Source organism: Tachyglossus aculeatus, chromosome 26 (genome assembly GCF_015852505.1).
Source record: "Tachyglossus aculeatus isolate mTacAcu1 chromosome 26, mTacAcu1.pri, whole genome shotgun sequence".
Taxonomy (NCBI): domain Eukaryota; kingdom Metazoa; phylum Chordata; class Mammalia; order Monotremata; family Tachyglossidae; genus Tachyglossus; species Tachyglossus aculeatus.
Genome location: NC_052091.1, coordinates 12,994,896 through 13,022,347, shown reverse-complemented (window position 1 = coordinate 13,022,347; position 27,452 = coordinate 12,994,896). Strand labels below are relative to the sequence as shown.

The 27,452-nt window shown below is 42.0% G+C and overlaps 1 protein-coding gene and 1 non-coding gene across 4 annotated transcripts in view; one reads left to right on the top strand and one right to left on the bottom strand.

Annotated features, from left to right (window-relative positions):
* ETFA (electron transfer flavoprotein subunit alpha) overlaps positions 1-27,452 on the top strand; it is a 65,218-nt gene that overhangs the window by 24,468 nt on the left and 13,298 nt on the right. For all 3 annotated transcript variants that reach the window (XM_038767542.1, XM_038767541.1, XM_038767540.1), the window contains exons 5-9: positions 2,254-2,353; positions 5,185-5,295; positions 6,239-6,340; positions 7,392-7,460; positions 7,832-7,914. In XM_038767542.1, the coding sequence (XP_038623470.1) occupies positions 2,254-2,353; positions 5,185-5,295; positions 6,239-6,340; positions 7,392-7,460; positions 7,832-7,914 (465 nt within the window). The remainder of the gene's footprint in view (positions 1-2,253; positions 2,354-5,184; positions 5,296-6,238; positions 6,341-7,391; positions 7,461-7,831; positions 7,915-27,452) is intronic.
* On the bottom strand, positions 8,580-8,777 carry LOC119946251. The gene has a single exon (XR_005456359.1). It is a non-coding gene; the product is annotated as a U2 spliceosomal RNA (small nuclear RNA).

The following is a 27,452-nucleotide window of genomic DNA, read 5'->3' as shown; positions in this document are numbered from 1 at the left end:
CAATCCTTCCATTTGTCCCCTGGGACAAATCACTTCACTTCTCTGGGCTTCAGTTCCCTCATCTATGAATTGGGGATAAACTATCTTCACTTCTTATCTTTTGACTATGAGTCCTTGTGTGGGACAGGATTTGTGTCTGATCTGATTATTACCCCATCGCTTAATGCAATTCTAAGCACATAGTATGTCTTTAATAAATACCATTATTGTTATTATTACTATTATTATTAATAATAACAAATGGGCCAATGAGCTTAGTTTTCTCTGTGGTAGGCAGACTGTAAGCTCCCTGTGGACAGGGGACGTTTCTACTAACTCTGCTATATCATACTCTCCTAAGCGTTTAGTACAATGCACACAGTAAGTGCTCAGTAAATGCAGTTGATTGATGTTTGTGTAGCATAATGCCGGTACCATGTTGGCAGTCTTAGCAGGAAGCCCCATCTTAATGCTGAAGGTGGCCATTTCATTGGAGTTAATGTGAAACAATATGGGGAAAATTGCACTAATGGTCTGGGCAGTAGAGTGAAGTATGGACTGGAGTGGGGTGAGAAAGGTCAGTCAACAAGGACCCTGATGCAACAGTCAAGATGGGATAGAAAAAGTGCTTGGATCCATGTGGCAGCCATTTGGATGGAGAGGAAAGGACAGATTTTAATAATGCTGTGAAGCTAGATCTAGCAGAATTTGGGGACAGATTGAATGAGTCATCGTCTCATTCTCAGCTTTCTTTGCAGGCTCCTTCTCTGCCTCCCACCCCCTAACTGTGGGGGTCCCTCAGGGTCTAGTTCTGGGTCCCCTTCTATTCTCCATCTTCACGTACTCCCTTGGAGAACTCATTCACTCCCACTGCTTCAATTACCATCTCTGTGTGGATGAGACCCGAATCTACATCTCCAGCCTTGCTCTCTCTCCCTCTCTGCAGTCTCACATTTCCTCCTGCCTTCAAGACACCTCTACTTGGTTGTCCTGCTGATACGTCAAACTTAACACATCCAAAACATAGCTTCTTATCTATCTCCCCACCCAAACCCTGACTTGCCTATCACTGTAGTCAGCACCACTTTTCTCCCTGTCTCACAAGCCCATAATCTTGGTGTGATCCTTGACTCCTCTCTCTGATTCAACCCACATACTCAATCTATCACCAAATCCTGTCAGTTCCAACTTCCTAGCATTGCTAAAGTCTGCCTTTTCCTTTCCATCCGAACTGCCGCTACCCTGATCCAAGCAGTTATCCTGTCCCGCCTTGTCTACGACATCTGGCTCCCTGACATCCCCGCTCTCCGTCTCTCTGCATTCGAGTCCATACTTCACCCTACAGTGGTGGCAGATGAGTTTCTGGATATCAATCAATCACTGGTATTTATTTAGTGCTTACTATGTGCAGAGCCCTGTATTAAGGGCTTCAAAGGGTACAACAGAAATAGTGGATCCGTTCCCTGCCCATAATGGGCTTACAGGGCTTTCTTCTTTCCCTGCAGGTAGTTTTGGTGGACGTCTTTCCCCACCAGCGTCCGTGTCACTTCTCCCTGTTGGATGCAGCTATCCCTGACTGCACCCAACCGATTCTGAGCCTCTCTTCCCAGGACCCTAATCTCCAGAACCCCAAAGTGAAGTCTGTCTTCTCCTACAGTTGTTCATCCCCAACTAGTCAGTCAGTCTGTTGTGTTTATTGAGCACATACTGTGTGCAGGACCTTGTACTAAGCACTTGGGAGAATACAATATGAGCAATATAACAGATACATTCCCTGCCCACAGTGAGCTAGCCCACCCCTTTTGTCCTTAGTGCCAACCCCCTCCCACCCAATTGGCTTTATTCCCCTGATGCCCTCAGGGAGCGACAGGCTTCTTAGTAAATTTTCCTTTGTGATGGTACTGGCAGGAATAAATAGGTGTTTTGTCATGTTCTGGTGTACGTGGAAGGGCCAGCTTGAATGACCATCCTAGTCTGTGCATACACCCAAACTCATGCTCTCTCATCTCAGTCATTTTAAACCAGTGAAGCAAATCTCACACCTCATAACTGAACAGTTGAATGCTTATTATGAGACTTGTAAAATTCTCTTAACATTAACATCAGTGGTAGGTTTTCTATAGCCATGTTCTAAGACTATCCTTGAATGACCAGAGAAGGGTATAAAATATTTTAATTAAAAATCTTTGCACACACATATAGTAATCCTCATCTTACTTATGTGCAAAGCTTTCATCGTTCATGTCTGTAGCTAACTACTTATTGTCATTTCAGAGCCTTGTGCCCAGAGTAGCTGCTAAGCTTGATGTTGCTGCAATTTCTGATATCATTGAGATCAAGTCACCTGACACTTTTGTCAGAACTATTTATGCAGGTGAGTGAGCAACCAAAGGGACTCTTTCATTAGCTTACTAAACTTAAATGGGTTTTAAAACCAGAAATACTGTAAATCAACCAGTAGCATTATTGAGCACTTTCTGTGTGTAGAGCAGTGTATTACGCTCTTGAGTTAGTACACTAGATCAGTTGAACAGTGGTGTTTATTGAATGCTTACTGTGTGCAGAGCACTATACTAAGGACTTGGGAGAGTACAGTACAACAGAGTGGGTAGACACATTCTACCCGTAAGAAGCTTACAGTCTAGAGGGGGACACATTAAAATAAATTCTGGATATGTACATTAAAATATGTACATACGTATTGTGGGGTTGAAGTGCTTAAATATCAAGTGCTTAAAGGATGAAGATCTAATTGCATAGGTGACACAGGTGGAAAATAGGGGAAATGAGGGCTTAGTTGGGGAAGGCCTCTTGGAGGAAATGTGATTGTAGGAGGGTTTTGAAGGTGGGAAGAATGGTGGTATTTCAAATATGAATGGAGAGGGAGTTCCAGGCCAGAGGCAGGACATGGTTGAGGGGTAATAAAGTAGATTTGGTAGCTAAGTTGGTAGACTCGATCCCTGCCCACAAGAGTTTTACAGTCTAGTATTTTCAGAAAAAACTTTGGCACATAATTTTGACTTCAGTATCCATAGGAATGTATGGGCATGCACTTAGATCATTATAAACTGAAGATTTTACTTGTAACTCTGAGAGAGTTCCTTGAGTATTGGTTTAGATGCTAATTTCAGTCCCGATTTTAGTGCTTGTAGCAACTCGTGATCCATGGTCTCATTTTTATTATAAATTACACTGGAGTAATAAGCAATCAGTCATATTTATTGAGCTCTTACCGTGTGTAGAGCACTCTACTAAGCACTTGGGAGAGTACAATATAGCAGACACATTCTCTGCTCACAGCAAGCTTAGTCTAGGGTAGTAATGTCACGCAACCTAAAGACAGGGCAGCCAGTGATCCATGCTGATGTACTTAATGCTAATTGATACATTAAAGGGCAGAAATAATTGTTCCTCAGGCTCTTGTACTGATTTTGGAAGTTTTCTCGTAATAATTTCTTTGTCACTCTATTTTCCATTTTCATTCAGAAATTTGCTTTAGTGCCCCCGCTCCCTTTGACTGATCCATCCCTAAAGATGCTTGTCTCTGGGGTCAGGAGACAGCCTTTGTTCTTTCTGATCAAAGTAGTGTGTTTCCATATAAATGATCAATTCTCAGAATTGGACCTTTCATCTTCAGTAATGTTTGGGGCAAAACATTTGGTCATAGTTTAGCTCACTTTTAATGTGATCTCTAATCCATAGGAACTGTCTCAGACCCTTTTAAAATCTTGGCATGTCCGCAATTCAAGTTTGTGCCATGTTATTGCTATCAAATACACTTCTTCCGCCTTCAATGTAGTAACATTAATTTATTGAAGTTAAAATTGTTGAGTTCTAGGTTTCAGAATGGGTGTCAGTCTGGAAAGTAGGCCTGTAGGTACTACTTATGGTCAAAAGAACAACCCTGGTAGTAAAATTCCGATATGTCACTGGATATGAGGATTTTTCACTGTCTTGGCAAAAAAAAGAAGCTAATAAATCATTATCTCTTTTAGGTAGGTGCTCCATACTTATTGTATTTTAGTGCTTCCATTCTAGGTTGCTCATGGATTTTTAATATAGCCCTAAACATGCTTTCTCAAATGTTTCTCAAATGTCAGCTCTCTAGATTGTAAACTCCTTTTGGACAGGGAACTCATCTACCAACTCTGGTATATTGTACTCTCATTCATTCAGTCGTATTTATTGAGCGCTTACCGTGTGCAGACCACTATACTAAGTGCATGGAAAGTACAGTTCGGCAACCGTATAGAGACAATTCCTACCCAACAACGGGCTCACAGTCTAGAAGGGGGAGGCAACTAAACAAGTAGACAGGCATCAATAGCATTGTGCTTAGTACAGTGCTCTGCATACATTAAATGCTCAATAAATACAATTGATTGATGAACTCACTTCCTGATACAGCTGTTGTTCCTTAGCCTATCTAAAATAGCCTTAATTTAATTCTTCTTTGATTCTCTTCAATTGGTTTTGTTTTCTCTGTCACTTTTCCCCGAGATTGACTTCTAGAGTCTTTGCTTTTTGAGTCATGACTGATCCCTGTGACCGAGTGTTTTCTGTGGTATTTTTGCTGTGTGTCCCCTGCTTTGGAGTCCTTTGTGGGAGGGAAGAGGAGTGTAATGTTGAAGCTAATGGGCCCCACCCCCACTGAGCACATGCCCCTTGCTTTATGCCCACCCTTCCCAGTTAGACTAGGGAGCACACTAAACCCTGGAAAAACATCTACAGATTCAGATGCTCAGGCAGCGAGAGAGAGAGTATGTTTCCCAAATTCCCATCTTTAAAGCCCTTCTGAAAAGTCACCTCCTCCAAGTGACTTTCCCGTACTGTTTTTCTTCTTACCAGGTCTCATCTTTCCCGTCATTTCAGCACTTTTGCCACCACCTTAGCACTTTCCCACTCACAATTTCGCAATGCACTTTTGTGCCAATTGATTTAATATTTAAGGACTGTGTCTCACTATTTTATAAATTTTTTTCATGTCTAGCTCCCTGTTAGATTGTAAGCTCTCTGTGGGCTAAGACCACTTGTCTTCTACCTCTACTGTGCTGAGTAGGCACTCAGTAAATACTTTTGATTGATGGCTGACCTAAAACTGCAGTACTAGAGATTCAGCTATTTTCTTGCTTTTGTGCTCTTGATAATTTATGTGGTTAACCCAGTGTTATTGCCTGTTTGTAAACAATAGATTGTGTGTTCTAGGAAATGCTTTATGCACTGTGAAGTGTGATGAAAAAGTAAAAGTGTTCTCTGTGCGAGGAACATCATTTGAAGCTGCACCAACAAGTGGAGGTAGTGCCAGTACAGAAAATGGTAAGGATTTTTTTTGTTTTTTTTCATTTGGTCGTATGAAATTAAATTTTGTGGAAAACCTCACTGGAATGGGGAAACTAAACATTAAACCCATGAATAATGTACAATCCAAAAAGGCCCTAGGCCCCCACAATACAGAAGGACAGTTTTCATTCTGCCCTGGGTTTTTCTATGGGATGAGGGCAGTTGAAGTTAATAATAACAATAATAATGACAGTAATAATGATAATGGCATTTGTCGAGCACTTACTACGTATCAAGAACTGTTCTAAGGGCTGGGGTAGATACAGATTAATCAGGTTGGACACAGTCCCTGCCCCACATGGGACTCACAGTCTTAATCCCCATTTTGCAGACGAGGGGACTGAGGGGCAGAGAAATGAAGTGACTTTCCCAAGGTCACACACTAGATAAATGGTGGAGCCGGGATTAGAACACAGGTCCTTCCGATTCCCAGATCAGCGCTCTATCCACTAGGCCATGCTGCTTCCCATAGGCTATGTTAATAATAATAATAATGGTGGTATTTGTTAAGCACTTACTGTGTGCCAAACACCGTTCTAAGCGCTGAGGTAGATACAAGGTAATCAGGGTGTCCCACGTGGGGCTCACAGTCATAATCCCCATTTTACAGATGACGTAACTGAGGCACAGAGAAGTTAAGTGACTTGCCCAAAGTCAAACAGTGGCAGAGCCAGGATTAGAACCCACGACCTCTGACCCCCAAGCCCGTGCTCTTTCCACTAAGCCATGCTGCTTCTCTGATAACGAAGATTGTTATCTTTAAGATTGTTAACAAAGATTGGAACTGGTATAAGTTTTTCTAAAGGTCCTTTTTCCATTTTTCGTGTTGAAGAAATATATATGTGGGTGGGTTTTTATAACAGTTTGTAGAACTCAGATTTTATTTCATTGTTCTAATATGGTGTGTTGATGTGGGCAGCTCCAAGCTCTTCACCAGCTGGGCTTTCAGAATGGCTTGACCAGAAACTAACAAAAAGTGATCGGCCGGAGCTAACAAGTGCAAAAGTGGTGGTGTCTGGCGGTAAGTAGAGATTTGCTCCTTCTTGCTGTTACTAGAGGTCGCATTGGATTTATTTGGGGCTTGTGTGTGGGGAGCACAGGTCCCCACAAAATGATCCTGTGGTGGGAGTTCAGGTATTATCTGAATGTCTTTGCTGAAACTGAAGCAGATAGGGAAGAAATATGCTTGGCATTTCACAATTCATGTGTCCTTTTTGGCAGCTGCCTTTGCAGATCTGTGTTGGCAAAAGAGGGAGCCCTCTCTTAAGATGTATTTATAAAACTTAAACAACAACCTGGTCATTTTGCCCTGTGGACTCCCACTGTTCTGGAGAAAGTCATGGTGGGTTTAGTTCCTTGAGTCATGGGATTGAGAGGAACTTCAACAATCATCTTAGTAGCAGTAGTGGTGGTGGTGGTAGAAGTAGTACTAGTATTCATTAAGTGTTTGTGGCAGTGGGTGGTAGAACCCCAGGGCCACCGTTGGAGACCAGATTTGCCTGCGACCCACCCACCTCATCCCAGTGTCTTTTCAGGAGGCCTTCTTTTCCTACCCTTTCTTTTGGGGACTTCTGGATTTTCTCCGCATCACTTTTAAGTATGGAAAACAAAATGAACCCACTACTCCAACAAGGCTGGGTTAAATTAAAAAAAATCTATATTAAATAATGTGCAAGAGTAAGTTTCCAGTGCTTGCATATCATAAACCTGGTAATAATGCCAGTATTTCTTTTGCTTTTGTAATAATAGTACTGCCTTGCCAGCTGATTTCAGCTGTGATTTCCAGATAATTGTCAGCTCTTCAGGAATTAAAGGAATGATTTTAGCTTCCTGTGCAGTTTAGAATAAAGTCACATTTTAATATTTTAGAAAAGTTGTGCATGGCCTGCTGACAGAATGTCATTGGTGTGGGATATGACTCAGTATTTGTAGCAAAATGGGTGCTTGTAATTTTTGAGTGTACCCTGGTAAAGTGCTCTGCAAAAAGTAGGCACTCAGAAAACACTAGCACTTAGTACAGTGCTCTATGCCAATTATTGACGGTGATCTCTATTTTCCTCTCTGTTAATAAGGACGCGGTTTGAAGAGTGGTGACAACTTTAAGCTATTATATGACCTTGCAGATCAACTACATGCTGCAGGTAAAGCTATTTTGGGGTAGGGAATGCTCCCTTTATTTTTTGGAAAGTACTGCTGTCTCAGTATCTTAATCCAACATATTGTACGTTGAAATTGCTTTGCTTCTCCAAGTCTTTCCGGCATTTCTCTACGAAGCTTACAAAAGGGTTTTTCCATTCCATGCTGCAGTAAATTTTGAACACGTTATTTTCTATTTGCAAAAAATTATTGGTTGTTTTATTCTGAGTCTCCATCACTGACACAGGATTCTTTCAAAAGTAACAGCGCAAAGAAGGAGACTTAGAACCGTGTTTTATTGTACAGTCATCAGTAGAGAAAGAAATCTGGCTGGGCTGCATTTGAAAAAAAAAATGACAAATATTTCTCTCCTTAGTTGGTGCTTCCCGTGCTGCTGTTGATGCTGGCTTTGTTCCCAATGACATGCAAGTTGGACAGACGGGAAAAATAGTAGCCCCAGTAAGTACTGAAATGAGATACCTCTTGTAACTTTTCATAGAATTGATACCTTAAAAAGAAACGGACTACCGTTTTTAATCTAAATACAGTAGCGAGTTGCACAGTGAGTCAAGACCTTTTTGTAAGTATTCACCAGGGCTAAGGGATCTTTCCTCCTAAAATGGTCTCTGTGTTTTCTTTTATTGTTTTTTTTTAAGGCCAGCAAAGTTTTTGGTATGAATAAAATGTTGGCAAGTTAAGTATATAAGCAGGAGCCATTAATTCATTTCTTCCGCCTCATGAAGGGTTGATTGAGCTTGCGAATCATGAGGTTCAGGCCAGGCTCGGACCATTCCTCCAAATGGCTTCTTCCCACCTCCTGCCATCCCATCTCTTGCCATCCCATTTCCCATGCACCATTAATAATAATGATGATGGCATTTGTTAAGCGCTTACTATGTGCAAAGCACTGTTCTAAGCACTGGGGAGGTTACCAGGTAATCAGGTTGTCCCAGAGGGGGCTCACAGTCTTCACTCCCCATTTTACAGATGAGGTAACTGCGGCACAGAGAAGTTAAGTGACTCGCCCAAAGTCACACAGCTTATAAGTGATGGAGCAGGATTTGAACCCCTGACCCCTGACTCCAAAGCCCATGCTCTTTCCACTGAGCCACGCTGCTTCTCTAAAGAAAGTCACCTATCCTGGAAGTACTGCAATACCAGACCGATGCATGGAGGGGACAGAGCAAGCTCCCAACCCACCTCCTTTCTCCAAAAAGCTGCTTAACATCAAAGACGTATCAGATATTAAACTGATAAGAACAGATACTACACTTGATCTTAGCCCTATCTTGAGGACACAGTAACATTTATGGCCTGAAGATTTTGTCATTGGACGCATTTAACACATTTTCAGGCTTCTGTGTGGCATTTTTGACTCGAAATTCGAATGGCAGTAGAATCATGAAAGTTACTTCTGTTTCATACCTGATTTAGTAAAGTCTACCAAATGTAAAAACTTGTAGAAAAACATTTTTCACAGACAAGTTCCAAGTGGGTGTGAGATTTACTAGGGGAGTTAAGTATTGCTTCTCAACAAAAAGTTAAAAGCGAAGTGAACACCCCTACCATTTGGCTTTTGGATTTGTGCCAGAGTAGCAGCATTTTCTAAGTGGCTAGCCCAGATGTCGATAGCCTGCCAAAGATTGGCTTTCCAGCTCATTTGGCTTACCTGGAAACTCCAACATTCACTTATGCATCTGTCACAATTCCTGATTTGCTGCTGACTTAGCCCTTCCCCCTCCTTGGAGGGGGAGGGACTGTCTCTATATGTTGCCAATTTGTACTTCCCAAGCGCTTAGTACAGTGCTCTGCACATAGTAAGCGCTCAATAAATACGATTGATGATGACGGAGAAGCAGCGTGTCTTAGTGGAAAGAGCATGTGCTTGGGAGTCAGAGGTCATGGGTTCTAGTCCCCGCTCCGCCACTAATCAGCCTTGTGACTTTGGGCAAGTCATTTAACTTCTCTGTGCCCTGGAAAATGGGGATTAAGACTGTGAGCCCCTCACGGGACAACCTGATAACCTTATATCTACCTCAGTGTTTAGAACAGTGCTTGGCACATAGTGCTTAACAAATACCATTGTTATTATTATTATTCCCGTAAGTCTCCTCACTTGCCCACCCAGGCCTACAAGTGGCAGTTGTGGCTACACTGCGAACACAAGCCTTACAGGAGCCCAGAGCCCTGGACCCACTTCCTGTAACTCTCTCTATCCTCCCCACTCCTTTTGTTGCCATCGTGCCCCAAGTCAGACACAGCATCCATTCCCAGTTGCCTAGCTACTGTGGGTGGGAGTGCGATAAACAGATCTGTTCACTATGCTTCCAGCCAACATAGGACTTTTCATAATGGACTATTGACATATCTTCCAAGGTACTGTATGGTTTTAAATGATTGAGGCCATTTCCCTTTGGAGAGTTGGACCATTTAATAAATGTCAATATTAAAAAAAAAAAAGGGGCCTAGCGAGCAGTTTACATTTCCCTTTCCCATTTGGGTTTGTTGTTGGTGCTTTTTTCAGTATTTTTTAGGTATTTTTCCCAAAGATGACTTATGGCATCCGTTCTTATTCCTAACAAAACCAGGCATTCTAAAGGTGTCCTCATTGATGCTTCGAGTCTTTCCTGTTGTTTAGTCAGTGAACATTTCTCTTTTCTTCCAAGTGTTTTGTAGAGTAGTTAAAACAAAGATTAGCCTGTTTATGTAAGATACCCTACTGAATCTTTGCCATGCTCTGGAAACCTGACCTTTAATGCTCTATTCATTTTAGTGCTTTCATGGCCAGGTTATGTTGAATTGATCTTGCAAGTAAGAATTGGTGAGGTACTGCATTGAGATAGATTAATACCTGAATCTACTCCGTTTTCCAGTTTTATACTTTAGTTAAGGAAAAGATTGTTTTTTCCATGTATTTACCCTTTTAATGAATTTGTCATTTCCAATTGTTTTTTAAAGACTTATAGGTTTTTTGTTAATGTTCTCTGACTATCAAGTGATTCCAGGCTTTTTTTTTTTTCTTGGAGGAGTGAAGACTGGTGTTCCTTTTTTTAACATTCAGTTTTTTCATCTTCACAAAAGTCTTCCTTTTGCCTTACTAAACAATGGGTGTTCAATAAATATTACTATTTTAATTCATCAGCTGAATTTTCAAGGTACTTCTAGATTTGGTCTGGTAGACATGGTTATTTCTGCAGTGTTTTATCTCCACGTTCCTCTGACTGCCTTTCAGAAGTAGAGTACGCTTAGCAGCATATTATGCCCCTTTAAACTTTTTGGTAATGTAGCTCATGGTGGAAATGCGTTGTTGTCACACTTCTAGTTGGCGTCTTTGCGAGAGTGTGATATTTGCCCATTTCATGTGGGCATTTTATTAACAGACCAGCAGGTGTGTTTGGCATTATATGAGTGGTTGAGTGACGACCATTTGGCAGTTTCCATATGGGGGAGCAGTATTGGGAAAACTGAAGAAGCTTGGGAAATTTGTTTGCTTGGGTATTTCTTTTGAACATCCACTGATGTTGAAAAATCTGTGACAGCAAACTTTTATAGAGCTGTTGGTATGCAGCTGGGACCTAATTTACAGAGTACCTTTCTCTGGCTTGCTAAATAGCTGAAGATTGACAACCCCTTTCATACCGCATTATCCAGCTTGGCTTTTAACTCCAAGAGAAAACCGTGTTCACAAATTGATGCTGTGTTCCTCTGGGGTTGGTGCAGAAGCATTAAATTGTACTAAAATATTCATATGTGAGTGCATTTAGCTGAAAGCAATTGATGTTCTGTTCCCAAGAGAGCAAAGAGAAATGCTGTATGGACCTGCACTCCAGAAAACACCCTAAGCACGCTCCTTAAGGGTAATTACATGGCCTGGATGATCAAAGCCTTTAAAATGATTCTTAAAGCGAAAAAGGATTAGAACAAGGTGAAATTGTAGCAGTAGATGCCATTGTTCAAATGTTGACTCTTACGCAGTCAAACGCACAGCTAAATTGTCGTAGTAAATTAAGAAATAGCAATGTGTGCATCCACAAACTGATGTATTGCCAGGTAGCATTTATTAAGCTAAAAGTTTGTATCCATGGATTTTTTTTTCAGGATGAATGAAGTCTCTTGTTCCTGTGCCATTTTACTATATAAAGTTAAAATTTTAAGTGACTGAAAGTTCATCGAACTCTTTCAACATAAATACTCTTAACTGTTTAAAAGCATGCCACTTGGATGATGATAAATTGATATGCCATGAGATAATCAATGTAATTTAAAAGCTGGCATGAAAATCAATAGGCGTAGACAGCACATCTGCATAGTGGCTACCTCACTGTATATCACCTGTGAAGCACATTAAGAGACAAAATAGTATCCAAAGTTTTCAGTCTCACTTACCTTGCTTTGGTAATTCTTCATACGGTATAGTTTATTGCTTTGAGATTATTATCAGTTTTCCATATAAAACTTGGCACAAGCCTGTTTGAATAATTGCTAATTTAGAGTATGTAACAAAAGTAGATAACAATGAAATTCATGACCGAGAGCATATCCTATAGGAGAACATTTTTGTCACTCAGTTTTATATAACCTTTCAGCCTGAAAAGGAGTTTAAAGGTCATTTTTGGGGGAGGGAACAAATACCTATGATGCAATGAGCTGACTTCTCCCCTCTGCCCCACCTTCTCTTTCTGCTTCTAACCTGCCTCCTTTCCCTGCCCAACTAACAGTGACAAGAGCAGCAACTGGGAAGAAAGCTTTCCTCTGGGACTTCAGCATCTACTTAGAAATGTGTCAGTTTGGGCTGTAGTATTCTAGGGAGAATACGCAGTCACCTGTACAAACCAAGCTATTTGTTAAAGCCTAAGTGGTGTCAAAAGAGGAGGTCTCCCCCAAGACTTACAAAAGTCCTCTAGTACCACTGATCTCAAAATCTAAGATTCTTCAAGAATGTTGAAGTTCGGTTATTAGTTTTCAGGCTCCAAGGTAAACCTTGTAAAATTGCTGGGATCCAAATTAAGCCACTGATAAAAAGTAAAACCAGCCTTCAGAAGAACAGCCAGGCTCTCAAATAAACTCTTTTTTTGAGGGGGTGGGGCTGCAACCTAATTTTAAGTTCCCTTCAAAGCAAACCAAGTGCAGCTGAGGAAGTGAGAGAGAGACACAGGAAAGAAGGAAGAGTTCTTGGAGTGCAGAGATGATTTTGTCTTGCTAGGCCAGAGAAACAGTCAATCAAACATTTATTGAGTGGTTACTCTCTGCAGGGCACTGTTCTAACTGCTTGGGAGAGTAAAGTATAACAGTAAACAGACACATTGCATACCCGCAACAAGCTCGCGGTCTAGTGAGGGAGACAGACATTAATATAAATAAATTGCAGATACGTACTTAAATGCTGTGAGGTTGGGAGCAGGGGAGAACAAAGGGAGCAAGTCAGGATGACCCAGAAGGGAGTGGGAGAAGAAGAAAGTGGGTGTTTAGTCAGAGAAGGCCTTGTGAAGGAGATGTACCTTCAATAAGGCTTACATCTTCCCACTTTTCTGTTTTCAAGCTGTATTTTATTTATGGACCCGTAATGTTTCTTATTCAGTTTTCTTTTGCAGTTGTACATTCTAGAGCACTTTGTACGTCTCCTGATTATTTTGAATTAGGATTAGAGTAGTGCTCAGTGTTAAACTCAGTTTTCTTAAAACAAGGGGATCCTGTTCCAGACGGACACTACATAACAAACAACTCAGAAACAGTGCTGACATCGTGACTGGTGCTGTGTATATGGGCTCAGCTGTTATTTCCATCATTGCACCCTGTTCTCTTCAGCCAATCTCTTCACATTCCATAATTCCCCAACAACATTCTACGGAAAATGCTTAATCATCATCAATCGTATTTATTGAGCGCTTACTATGTGCAGAGCACTGTACTAAGCGCTTGGGAAGTACAAATTGGCAACATATACAGTCCCTACCCAACAGTGGGCTCACAGTCTAATGAAAACACATGCTATGGAAGAACTGTCTATAGTTTGTAAGGAGTAGAGAAATAGCAACGTATTTGTTAAAGAGGAAAAATGGTTGGAAACTGTCAACTTTTCATTTCCAATATCTTCCATTTGTCTACCATTGATTTTCCTGTTCCATTTCTAATTGAAGCTTGACAGGGTTTCTCCTTATTTGCACACAAGCTCAGATAACTGGCCCAAAAATCTTTAACCATAGACTCCAACCAGTTCAGTGATTAAGTACATATGCATAGTTTACTGGAATTGCAAGTCTTAGCTTATTAGTACTACTGCAATTTCATTGATTTTTCTTGTATCGATTTTGTACTGATTTTCTTGTATCTATCCCAGCGCTTAGTACAGAGCCTGGCAAATAGTAAGCAGTTAACAAATACCATAATTATTATTTCTGTGGAGGATGGTGGATTTGACACAAGTGGTGAAGTCATCTGTCAAAGTAGGTGGCGAGGAAGGGAAGGGAGCTCCCAGCCTATTCATTTTTGTGACCCTTAGTTAGTGTCTAGGCACGTGGAGTTCATTCATTAATCAATCAATCAATCGTATTTATTGAGTGCTTACTGTGTGCAGAGCACTGTACTAAGCGCTTGGGAAGTACAAGTTGGCAACATATAGAGACAGTCCCTACCCAACAGTGGGCTCACAGTCTAGAAGACTGTGAGTCATCTTGGAACAGTTCATGATGGAAAAGGAAGAGTGTTTGATTTTTTTTTTTTAATGTGGAAACTCACTGGGTATTTTTGCATAATCTTTTGTTAATGATTAATTATAAGTCCTCTAAATATGATTGCTTAAAATGTACTAGTCTAGTGGCATAACACAAGTCCCAGACCTCCTTCAGCCCCCACCACGTTTGGGTTTCCCTCTAGACGGTCAGCTCCTTGTGGGCAGGGAATGGATCTACCATCTCTGTTTGTATTGAACTCTCCCCTTCATTTACTGTAGTGCTCTGCACACAGTAAATGTTCGGTAAATACCGCTGAGTGATGAATTGAGCTGCTGGAGATCTCTAGACTTCGCCTAGAGGTATCGGAGGAGGGAGGGTGGGTGTCTGCGCCAGCTTCCCTGAACATGAAAGCATCTGGTTTCTTTAGAATTCTGGTTTTGAGCAGAAAAACAGACGGTCCTACTCTAAAAACACAGTCCTGGAGTATGATCGTGATCTCCAGCCTTGGGTAGCACTTCACAGTATATCAGGTCCCTCTTTTCTGTCTTCTTACCTGACCAGGTCCATCCAGAGAATAGGGTGTTTGGTTTTTAACTTCTGAGTACTCCCATATCGTTGCTCCCATTTGGAGTCCTCATTAGTAGTTAGAGGTAAAAAGCCAGAAAGAAGTTGGAAAAGCAGTTCAGTACGATCTTTAAGTGATCAGACTCTGTAATGCTTATGGGGGAAAACCCACTGTCCTTTCAAAAATGTAACCTGAAATGATATTTTTTTTGAAGTGAAAAAGTAGTATCGATGGTATGTTGGGTGGAGGTTCCTTCCAAAAAGATGACTTTAAAATAAAATAATTTGGCCATTTAAATGAGGTTCAAGAGGTAAAATTTGATAAAAAAAAGACGCACAGTTTATCAGTTATGTAAAAAAGTGACAGTTTGCTTATTATGATACATTCTATGTCCATTGTTTACCTTGCACCTGTCCTTTAATTTCATATCCAGGTTTAGTAGCGGTAGTTATGTCTTGAGATCACACGGTTTTATTCCCCTGGGAAAAATAGCGTGACGGTAAATTCTGAAAATCTTATAGAGGCTGAGCATTCCTAAATAAATTATTTCTGAGCTTAAATCCCCAAGTAAATCGGGCAGTCTGATAACCTCTTATGTTCATCCTATAAATTGTGTATCTTTGTGCTTCAGTGTCTTTGAATAGGCTTCTAAATTTTTCTTTCTTGTTTTTAATCCACTTCCTCTTGACGGGATGCCACCAGTATAGAGAAAATTAAAAGTTTGCTTTTTAAGGAGTGGAAGAAGTATTAGCCTGGTTTCTTCTTCCATTTCTTCAGTTTTAAGCACTCCACTCTTTTCCTCTCTATTATAAACACAAAGTAGATGTTTAAATCTTCCCGTTTTACTTTGTTTTAAAATGGTGCAAATCCGAATCTGCTGTTGGCAAATTCAGATTCCTGAAACAGATAAGTTGTGCATTTGCTCTGTTTTCATCCATGTATACATTTTAAAATCTCAAGTGGGTAATAATATGGTTAATCCTGTTACTATAATTATTACTGCAAGTATTTGAGTGCCCATGAGGCCCAGAACACAATTCCACACCCTGGGGAAGTGTAGTAGATAGTGCACCTCAACATAGTTCCTGCCCTCAGGAGCTTACGGTGACACATAGGAAACTGTAACTTTTATCAACAATAAAATTTAAGCAAGCCAGAGAAAAGCAGCACCCAGCGAATGGATAAGGATGCTAAAGGTGGCTCTTCTGAATCCTTTGAAATTCTAAAAAAAGTTTCCTAATGATCTGTTTCAAGTTTCTTATGTTTTAGAAGGATTCCCCTGGCCATCAATCAGTCAGTGGTATTTATTGAGCACTTACTGTATGCAGAGCACTGCCCTGAGCACGTGGGCGAGTACAATATGGTAGAATTGGTAGATGCAGTCCCTTCCCTCCTCTTTCTACTCCCGTTCTTGGCTTATGGTGAACTTCCTGGGTTTCCCAACTCCACACCAGGGGACTTAATATAGTAGTAATGGTAGTCATATTTATTAAGTGTTTATTTTCTCTAAAACTCTTTGCGCTAAGCACTGGGGTCATTGCAAGCTAAACAGATTAGACCAAATCTGCTATCTAGACAAGCAGTGTGGCTCAATGGAAGGAGCACAGGCTTGGGAGTCAGAGGTCGTGGGTTCTAATCCCGGTGCTGCCACTGGTCAGTTCTGTGACTTTGGGCAAGTCACTTAACTTCTCTGTGCCTCAGTCCCTCCCCTCATCTGTAAAATGGGGATTAAGAGTGTGAGCCCCATGTGGAACAACGTGGTTACCTTGTATCCCCCTAAGCACTTAGAACAGTGCTTGGCACATAGTAAGCCCTTAACAAATACCACAGTTATTATATCCAGGATGTGCACTGTACCACCCTACATCGTGATGCCTGTGCTAGCATATTCAGTCAATCAGTGGTATTTATTGAGCACTTACTATGCGCAGAGCACCGTACGAGCACTTGGGAGAACATGATACAACAGAGTTAGCAGACACGTTCCCTCCCCAAAACAATCTTAGAGTTTAGCAGGGAGGACAAGCATTAATATAAATGAGCCACATGAATCAATAGTATTTATTGGGTGCCTACCATGCCTGACCCAAGCACTTAGGAGAATGCAATTGAGTTAAGTAGACAAGATTCCTGTCCTCAGGAAGTTTACAATCTAGTGGGGTAGACAGGTACCAAAATAATTTACAGGTAGGAGGAAGAAAGAAAGAGGGGCATGCTTCTGAAGTAGTGCTTAATAGGGTCTGTAAGATTAGGTATAAAAGGGCTACAAGAAGTGGTGAGTCCATAGGTTCAGTGGTGGTTCAGAGTACACAAGTGGCAGTTGAGTGGGATAAAATAAATTCATTTGGAAGGCCTCCAAATGAAGGAGTTGTGACTTTAGAAGGGTTTTGAAGTTGGGGAGAGCTGTGATCTGTTGGATTTGAAGGGGGAATGAGTTCCATGCAGGGGGAAGGGCATGAGCGAGAGGTTGGCAATGGGAAAGGTGAAAATGAGGCACAGTGGGTAAATTTGCATGAGAAGAATGAAGAATGCAAGCCGGGGATGGGAGAAGAGAATGGGTAAGAGGGAGAGAACTGATGGCCTTAAAGCCAGTGGTCAGGAGTTTCAGCTTGGTGCGATGAGGAATGGATGGCAATTGGAGGTTTTGGAAGAGTGGGGAGATGTGTGCAGAATGATATTGGAAAAGTGATACAGGCAGCCAAGTGAAGTATGGATGGGAGTCAGCAGGTCAGTAAAGAGGCTGGTGGCAGCTTGAGTATGGGGTTTGAAAGAGTGAGCGTCAGGGGTAATGCTAAATTTAAAGGCTTCAGAGACGGGTTAGAATGGTGATATTAACTCTGATAGGAAAGAGGTGGAGAGGGTTTGAGAGGGAAAATGAGTCCAGTTTTGACATACTGAGCTTGAGGTGCTAGCGTGTCATCCGTGTGGCAATGTCACGGACGCAGTAGGAAATGTACGATTGCTGAAGTGAGAAGGTGCATCAGGAAGAGAGATTTGGTCGCCATCTGTGTAGAGTTGGTTAGTGAAGCTATGGGAGCAAATGAGCTCCCTGTAGAGTGAATATAAAGTGAGAGCGAAGGGAACCCAGAAAAGAGCCTTTGGCTGAGCCAACAAAAGAGACTGAGTGAAAGTGGCTGGTGAGATAGGTGGAAAATCAGGGGAGAACTGTGTTGGTGGGAAACCAAGATTAGGCGTCAAATGTCAAACAAGGCTGAGATGCCAAACAGGACTATGCTGGAGTAAGTAATAATAATAATAATAATGATGGCATTTATTAAGTGCTTACTATGTAGAAAGCACTGTTCTAAGCGCTGGGGGATACAAGGTGATTAGGTTGTCCCACGGGGGGGCTCACAGTCTTAATCCCCATTTTACAGATGAGGTAACTGAGGCACAGAGAAGTTAAGTGACTTGCCCAAAGTCACACAGCTGCCAGTTGGTGGAGTCGGGATTTGAACCCATGACCACTGACTCCAAAGCCCGGGCTCTTTTCCACTGAGCCACGCTGCTTCTCAACAGTTTGGCAAGGAGGGGTCATTAGTGACCTTGGAGAGTGGAGTGAACCAGATGGGAACCAGGCTGTGATGAGTCAAGGAGAAGTGGAAACAGTGGGTTTATACAACTCTTTCTTGGGGTTCAGACAGGAATGTGAGCAAATAGGGTGAGATTGGGAGCAGTGGGATTGAGAGAGGGCTCTTTTAGTATGGAGAAGACTTGAGCATGTTTGCAGATGGATTGAAAGAAGTCAGCTAAGCAACTGAAGATGGCTGTTAGGGAAAGAAGTATGGGAGGAAATGGGGTCAGAGGCACAGGTAGGAGGGATAGGTTTCGAAAGCAGTTGGAATTCCCTGAGAGTTGCCTGGGAAGGAGGAGAATGTCTTCAGTTTTGTTTAAATAGTTTGGGAGGTTGTCAGGGGCAAGAGAGGGAAAGGAGGGGTCGTTTATAATTGTACTTTACAGAGGAAAAGGTTAATGCCATGATGAATTTGTCTTTACCATAATTTCAAAGTGGACACACCCTGTTTAGAGGAAAATCTTTGCCTGTAGTTACAGGTGGTCCTTGAATTGATGAACTAATTGGTCCCTGAAGACTGTATCTTACAGGCAAAATATTGTATATTGGAGCCCACTTTCCCATAGAAACAATATTATAAATAAGGGGATGGTTCCTGAATTAAGATTAAATATTGTTTTTACTAAAATTACCTAGAATTGGGTTCCTATGACAATTTGCAGATGATTAACTTAGCCACATTGTTTTTAAAGAGGCTCTTTAAAAGGTTTTACTTCATTGAAAGTAGTGGTGGTCGTAGCATTTTTGAACACCCACTTAATACAAAATAATTGGCATATTCCGTGCCCACAAGGAGCTTACAGTTTAACTGGAGCGACAAAAATAAAAATATTAAAACCGAAGTGGTCAAAATAAATTGAGCAAACAGAGTACGTCAGTCCTAAGGAAGGTGTAAATAAGTACACAAGTCGACAGGGAATGTGTCTACCTACTCTGTTATATTGTACTTTTCCGAGCACTTAGTATAGTGCTTTGCACACAGTAAGCACCCAATAAATATGATTGGTAAGTGCTAGAATTGGCTGAATGAGTGATGTGGCTTAGAGTGGTGGAAAATAAATTGGGGGAAGCTCGTTCAAGGAGCTGGAAATTTAGGAGGGATTTGAATATTGGGAGAGCTGTGATTTGTCTGAGAGGAGTAAGATAGTTCCAAGCAAGGGAAACATCTTGAGTGAGGGGAAGGAAGTGGAAGAGTCAAGAGCTTGATACAGCTAAAAGATTGGCTTGGGAAAAATAAAGAGTTGGAAAATATATGAAGAGAACAGATAGGTAAGGTGGAACCAGTAGGTGTAGAGCCGTGAAGCCAACTGTGAGGAGTTTTTGTTTCACTCGAGCCGGCGGAGGGTTTTGATGAAAGGCGTGGGCCAACTGATACTTCAGGAAGATGATCCGTGCAGCAGTGCCTAGTGTGATTGGAGTGGAGAGGATGGAGACTGGGAGACCAGCAAGGAGGCTAATGCAATAATTTAGCTGTGGCAAGACCCGAGTTTCTACCAGGGTGGAGTCTGTTTGGGAGAAGAGGAAAGGGTGGATCCAGGAGATGTTGTTCAGGATATAGACCATACAGTTTTGGCAGTAAATGGGACATGATAGCAGAAAGTTGTAGGATGATGACTAGGTTGTCCATTTCTGGGCTACAGAGGATGGTGGTGGTGGTGTTGACAGGTGATAAGGTTAGAGGAGGGAGTGGGTTTGGGGGAAAGAGGAGGAGTTTTGTGTTTGACATTTTAAGTTTATGTCATTTATTAGGATTTAAGTGGAAATATGACAGGTCATTTAAGTGGAAATATATTGTGGACAAGAGGAGATGTTGGATTATGGGTCAGATGAGAAGTCAGGGCTAAAGAGGTAAAATTGGGTGTCTTCCCCAAAGAAGGGGTAGCTGAAGTCAGCAGATGAACTCCCTGAGAGAGTGAGTGTAAAGTAAGAGTAAAGAACCCAAAACAATAAGAGGATGAGAAACAGGAGAAGCTAGTGAAATGAAACTGAGAGGGAGCAGTCAAAAAGGTAGAAGGAGCACTAGGATAATTCTGGGACAGTCACTTCCCGGGCCATTACCCGTGCCACCCAACTGGGTTTTACCATCAGTTTTATCCAGCCATCGTAGTTAAAGTTGGCTTTATTTCCTAAACTCATTTTCTGTCCCTCATCTAACAGAATCTTAGTGTCTTCAGTTCTCCTTGCCCTGAGTAGCTGCAGCTCATGCACTAGAACCAGGGATAAAGCTAGACCTCCTTTCCCCTCATCTAACTTGTGCGCTCCGTGGCCTCTCCCTCTTAGGCCTTTTCCTTTTAGCTCATTCCCGTACTCCCTCCTGATCTTCCAGAAGCAAGCTGCCCGGTACTGACCCCTGAGAGAGCCCCTGGAGCCTTGCAGCAGACATTTCAAACACCTCGCCCGCCTGCTGCTCCTGTCAGGTCAGGGCACTGCTTCTATTTTAAGCTGTGGAGCCATGCAGCATCCTTGCCTCTCTAGGTTGGTCTGGGGCTTTGTAGAAAGCTTGTAAAGCCTAATTTTTGTAAAACCATGGCCTCCAACTGGAATGGAAAAGAAGTCTCTTGGGTCCCCAGGCTTTAAACAGAAGCCCTGCCTGCTCAAAGCAGAGTAGACCAAACGATCAGCTTCGAAGTGGCCACTTTCCCTGAATTACCAAAGGGAAGCAGAGCCCCCAAACTTTCCCTTGGGGGTCGGGGGTAGGGAACTTCACCTTCCACCTTGATGCCTCAATCAGGAGGTGGAAGCCCAGCCACCGAAGCAAATAGGGGAATCATGACTGCCACGAGCCACGAGGGACAAACACCCTTGCCGTTGTCTGTCCAACCACATTCTTCCTTCTTCTCCTACCCACCGCCGTTTTGCCAGATGTTCTGCCATCCAGATCTATATGGCCTGGCAGTAGCACCACAGCAGTGACAAGAGCAGACATGAATGTGTGCATGTATGTATGTACTTATCTACCTGAATATATGGAAGGGTGCATGCGCCTGAATGCCCGTACTTCCTGAGTGACCCAGTGTTGGTTTTTGTCAGTACTACAGTTCTCCTCCTCCATCTCAGACATTTGAGTGCCTGCTGAAAATGCCATCGTCAACCTGAACCGAGCAATGACTAAATTAACACCAGGCTTTTTGGGTAATATTCTTGGGGAGTAGCTAATCAATCATTGCGGTGTCAGCCTTCATCGCCTCGTCCATATATTTTAGTCTTTAAAGATTTAGCTGGGTTTTTCCAAAGCATTGACATCTAATACACATTTGTTTCTTATCTCTCGATCTTTTTAACTGCTCCTTTTTAGTTTCTTTTGCAGGTTTTTCCTCTGCCTCCCAGCATCTTCTCTACTTAAGGCTGGCAGTCATGGCATTATCCTTGACTCCTCTTTCATTCCCAATATTCAGTCTGTCAACAGAGCTCCATTCAAACAGTCACAACACTGGTCCAGGCACCTGTCATATCTCGGCTTGACTACTGCCATCGCTTCCTCCTCCTCATCCTCACTGGTCTCCCTGCCTTCAATCTCTCCCCTCTCTAGTCCACACTGTACAGTGCTGTCCAGATCATTTTTCTAAAATGTCATTCTGCACAAATGTTCCAGTTCCTCAAAAACCTCTAAAGGTTACCAGGTCCTCTCTATATCAAGCACAGACTTTTGGCCACTGACTTTAAGGCACTCAGTCAGCTCTTAGTATTAATAATAGCAATAGTACTAATAATAACAGTAATTTTACTATTTAAGGGCTTACTGTGTGCCAGACACTGTCCTAAACACGGGGTAGATACAAGTCAGTCTGGTCAGACAGATTAATTTCTGATCTCCCCAGATTTTGTACCTCACCAACTGCACTTCAGCGCTGTGCACCACTAATACAGTTGTGGATTCATATATCCTATGGAACGTATCTCACGTGCTCCATGACTTAGGCACTAACTTCTCATACCTACCTCCTTTTCCTCCTCCTTCCTATTTTTGAATTATTTTTGTATTTTGTATCTAAACTCCTCAAGGGCAGGGATCTTGTCTGCTAACAATCATCTCACAGCAGTTAGTTCAGAGCTTTGCACACAGAGGGCTCAAATACTATTGATTGATGTGCCCTCACCCAGCTAATATTTCTTTTCTTCTTCGTTAAGCCACAATTACTCCTGCATCTTGCCAACATTGTCTCCCCATTTTCTCCCTTGATTATGTTTGCATCAGTCTGATTTAGGATGTAAGCTCCTCAGGCTAGGGATGGTCTTTTTTTATGTTTGTAAAGTCCCGTCTAAAGTGCCCCATAAATTAGCAGTTGTAAAGTACTAAGGTAATGCTAATTGTTATTATTGAGTAGCAGAGATGCTTTCCTGTACAAAAAATGAAGTGTTGTTGGCATACTCACCTCATTGTGTATACATGTTTGAAAAAACTTGCTTTTCCTCATTCATGTACAAATCATTGGGAAATTTAGTCCGGTAACTGGAGATTTGGTATGGTTTTTTGCTATTTAATTTCAGCAATTGATTAGGGGACATTGGCCCTACTTTTACAAGTGGTAAAGGGCGCTCCAGTTAGTTATTTAAACATTTTAGAGCTCTTTAAGCAGAGGTTAAAAAAAAGGGGTTTAGAGATGTCCATTAAATGTGCTCTTGATTTACCTGGCTTACCCAGGATTCTCATCGTCACATCAGTGGCATTTATAGCTTTGAAGTCTTCAGTTCCTTGGGATTTTAGTTGTAAATTAAAAGCAAAAATCATTTATAATTGTGTTTTGTGTGGGTGCGTAATTGCCAGAGTAGATCAACCTTTTCTAATGTTACCAATGGAAAGGATTTTAAGATGGGATAGATCCATTTCTTATGAAATATATAGCAGAGGCACTTAGGGTACTATTGATTGCTTCCAAAATGCTTTGGGTGTGTGCTTTGCCTTGTTGATCTTCTGGAGTGCGGGGAGATCCTTGCATGCCCTTCCCTCCCTGGCACTTTGGGACCTATATTTATATCACTATCAGCAACATATAAATGGGTTAGCATGGGTGGTGGCAGAAAGACCAGAAGCAAAAGCTGGGTATAGCTGTTTTCAACATTGGAAGTCTTCTCTCACAGGTATTGACTCCCCCTTCTGCCCCCCAATCTCCTCCACCAAGGCTGGTGAGACCTTGGAAAAAATAGCCTCTGTACAGGAAACAGCCCCGATACCTCTACCTGGTAGTCACAGAAATAATAATAATAATAATAATAATAATAATAATAATAATAATAATAATAATAATGGTGGTATTTAAGTGCTTACTTTGTGCTACACACTGTTCTAAGCACTGGGGTAGATACAAGGTAATCAGGTTGCCCCACATGGGGCTCACAGTCTTAATCCTCATTTTACAGATGAGGTACCTGAGGCACAGAGAAGTTAAGCGGCTTGCCCAAAGTAACTCAGCAGACAAGTGGTGGAGTCGGGATTACCACCCAGGTCCTCTGTCCCTCAGGCCTGGGCTCTTGCCACTAGGCCATGCTGCCTCGCAAAAATTGGGTTGGACACAGTCCCTGTCCCACATGGGGCTCACAGTCTCAAGCCCCATTTTACAGATGAGGTAACTGAGGCACAGAGAAATGAAGTGACTTACCCAAGGTCACCCAGCAGACAAGTGGCAGAGCAGGGATTAGAACCGATGACCTTCTGACTCCGCTAAGACCTCATGGAAGCATTTGATACCATTAGTAGATTTGCGCTCTGGGTTGTTGCTTAGCAAATGTGGCTGTCCTGACAAGTTCAGGGAAGCAGTGTGGCTTAGGGGAAAGAGCATGATGGGCTTGGGAGTCAGAGGTCGTGGGTTTGAATCTCAGCCCCACCTCTTGTCAGCTGGGTGACTTTGGGCAAGTCACTTAACTTCTCTGTGCCTCAGTTACCTCATCTGTAAAATGGGGATTGACCGTGAGCCCCACGTGGGACAACCTGATAACCTCGTATCTACCCTAACACTCAGAACAGTGCTTGGTATATAGTAAGCACTTAACAAATACCATCAAAAATAAAGTTTGAAAACCTTCTGAGGCTACTTCGGCATGGCATGACTGGCCGGATTATTACTGAGGGCGCCTTGCCCATCTGTTCCCATTTATTACTCTATTTATTTATTTATTACTCTATTTATTTATTACTCTATTTATTTATTACTCTATTTATTTTACTTGTACATATCTATTCTATTTATTTTATTTTGTTAGTATGTTTGGTTTTGTTCTCTGTCTCCCCCTTTTAGACTGTGAGCCCACTGTTGGGCAGGGACTGTCTCTGTATGTTGCCGATTTGTACTTCCCAAGCGCTTAGTACAGTGCTCTGCACACAGTAAGCGCTCAATAAATACGATTGATGATGATGATGATGATTGCCAGTGGAGCAAGGCAGGGAGGCGCAGAAGACCCAGTCCTGTTTGACCGATTCTATGTAGCCAAGTAGAAAGAAGCATTAAGAGATCTGAATGTAAACTCCTTCTCTAGACTGTAAACTTGTGGGCAGGGATCAGGTGCACCCACTCTCTTGCATTGTCCTTTTCTAAGTGCTTAGTCCAGTGTGCTTTGCACACAGTAAGTGCTCAGTAAATACCTTGGATTGATTAATAGGTGTAAGGAAATGCCTCCACAAAAGGACGCTCTTTGGGCTAAATCCAAAGCCCTAGAGACTGACATTCAGGAATTGCCATATACAGGTGATTGCTCCATAAAGGCACATGTCTAAGAAGATATGCAAATGATTGGGTAAATGTAGTGTCCAAATCGGCCAGGTGTTACAGGCTGACCATAAATCTGAAGAAAACCAAAACGATGTGTCTTTCTGCTCCAGGGAAGTCGAACACCAAATCGCAAATTTATATTGGCCACATACAGCCAAATGCCGTCCTAGAATTCTGTTCCTACTGAGAGAAAATTGCTTGCACACTGAGCCAGCATTACCTTATACCTGGTCACGCCGATGTCCTCCTGTCAGTTTTCCCCTACTTACTAGCTCTGAGACCTTCCTAGAATTTACAATAATAATAAAAATAATATAATTTATTAAAAATATAATTAAAATTAATTATTAAAAATAATTTATTTACAATTAAAAATAATTGTGGTATTTGTTAAGCACTATGTGCCGAACACTGGGGTAGAATCCAAATGATCAGGTTGAACACAGTCCCTATCCCACGCAGGACTCACAGTCTCAGTTGGAGAGAGAACAAGTGCCTAGGGAAGCAGGGTAGCCTGATGGATAGAGCATAGGCCTGGAAGCCAGAAGCACCTGGGTTCTAATCCTGGTCCCACCATTTGCCTGCTGTATAACCTTGGGTAGAACACCTATATTCTTTGTGCCTCAGTTACCTCATCTTTAAAATGGGGATTAAGATTGAGCCCCATGTGGGACAGGGATTCAACCTGATATCAGTGCTTGGCATATAGTAAGTGCTTAAGAAATATCATAAAAAAATTATCCTGCTCATCATTCTTTCTACGACTGGTATTTATTGAGCACCTACTAGGTGCAAAGCAGTCTACTAAATGCTTGAAAGAATACAACAGAACAACAGAAGAAAGGCACATTCTCTACCCATAAGTAGTTTACAGTCCAAGGAGAGTGATGGACAGAAATAATTTACAAGTACAGTGCAGAGTTGGAAGAAATCATTTTGCGCATACATGCTGTATCCATCATAGTTAATACTACAATGCACGTTTTCCTTAATGTGGAACTGCAACAATGCGACCCCTGACTTATAAGGAGAACTAGGAGAAGCAGTGTGGAGAAAGCCTTGGCCTTGGAGTCAGAGGACTTGAGTTCTAATCCCAGCTCTGCCAGTTGCTCGCTGTGTGACCTTGGACAAGTCACTTCACTTCTCTGTGCCTCAGTTTCCCCATCTGGGAAGTGGGGATTCAATCCCTGTTCTCCCTCTTACTTAGACTGTGAGCCCCATTTGGGACAAGGACTGACCAACCTAATCGACTTGTATCTGCCCCAGTGTTTAGAACAGTGTTTGACACATAGCGCTTAATAAATACCATATAAATATATATATAAATAAAAACTGTATATACTCCAATTACTGTTCCCCTAGCTTTCATATACAGGTGAATCTGAATTGGGCAGTGTAGCAGTGAGATGCCACATAAATGAAAACATTAATAAATGACATTTTTAAATGGTGTTTATGGAATGCTTACTGTGTGCAGATCACTGTACTGAGCACTTAAAAGAGAATATGCAGCAGATTTAGTAGACATGTCCCCTACCCACAAGTAGCTAGCAGTCTTGAGGGAGAGACGGACGTTAATATAAATAAATCGTGGATATGTACGAAATGCTGTAGGGCTGAGGGCAGGGTGAAAATCAAGGGCTTAAAGGTACAGATCCAAATACGTAGGTGACATAGAAGGGAGAGGGAGTAGGGGTAGAGTAGAGAAGGCCTCTTGGAGGAGATGATTTCAGTAAAGCTTTGAAGGTGGGGAGAAGGGGAGGGAGTTCCAGGTCAGAGAGGACGTGAGCAAAGGATCAGCAGCGAGTTAGACGAGATCACGGTACAGTGAGCAAGTTATCCTAAGAAGCCATCCAAAAATCAGGAATGGGCACCTAAAAACAATATTTATAGGTGTGCAAATGTTTGTGAAAATGTTGGCTTGGTCTGATAGAATCGAATGACTGTTGTACTCTGGCCAGTGTATGGAAATTGGAAAATGTTGAGACGGGGAACTACCTTCTTTCATTCTTTCTTGTGCTGAGGCTACATCCCCTAATTTTTGTTGGAGTGATTGGGTATCTTAGGGAGTAATCCAGTACAGCTTCCCGATTGTCTTTCAACTTATTCAGTGGGTCCTCAGTGACCTGAAAACAGCTGACCCTATGGGATAAACAGTTTATCAATCAAACAATGGTATTCATTCATTCAATCATATTTATTGAGCGCTTACTGTGTGCAGAGCACTGTACTAAGTGCTTGGAAAGTACAATTCAGCAACAGAGACAATCCCTACCCAACAATGGGCTCACAGCCTAGAAGGGGGGAGACAGACAACAAAACTAAACAAAACAGGTGCAAGTATATGTATCAGGATGAAATCACTGAATAAACAGCTGAATGTACTGTTGAATATACCCAAGTTATTGAGCACTTAGTATGTGCAGAGCACTCTGCTAAGCACTTGGGAGAGTTCAATACGAAAGAACGAGCAGATACGTTCC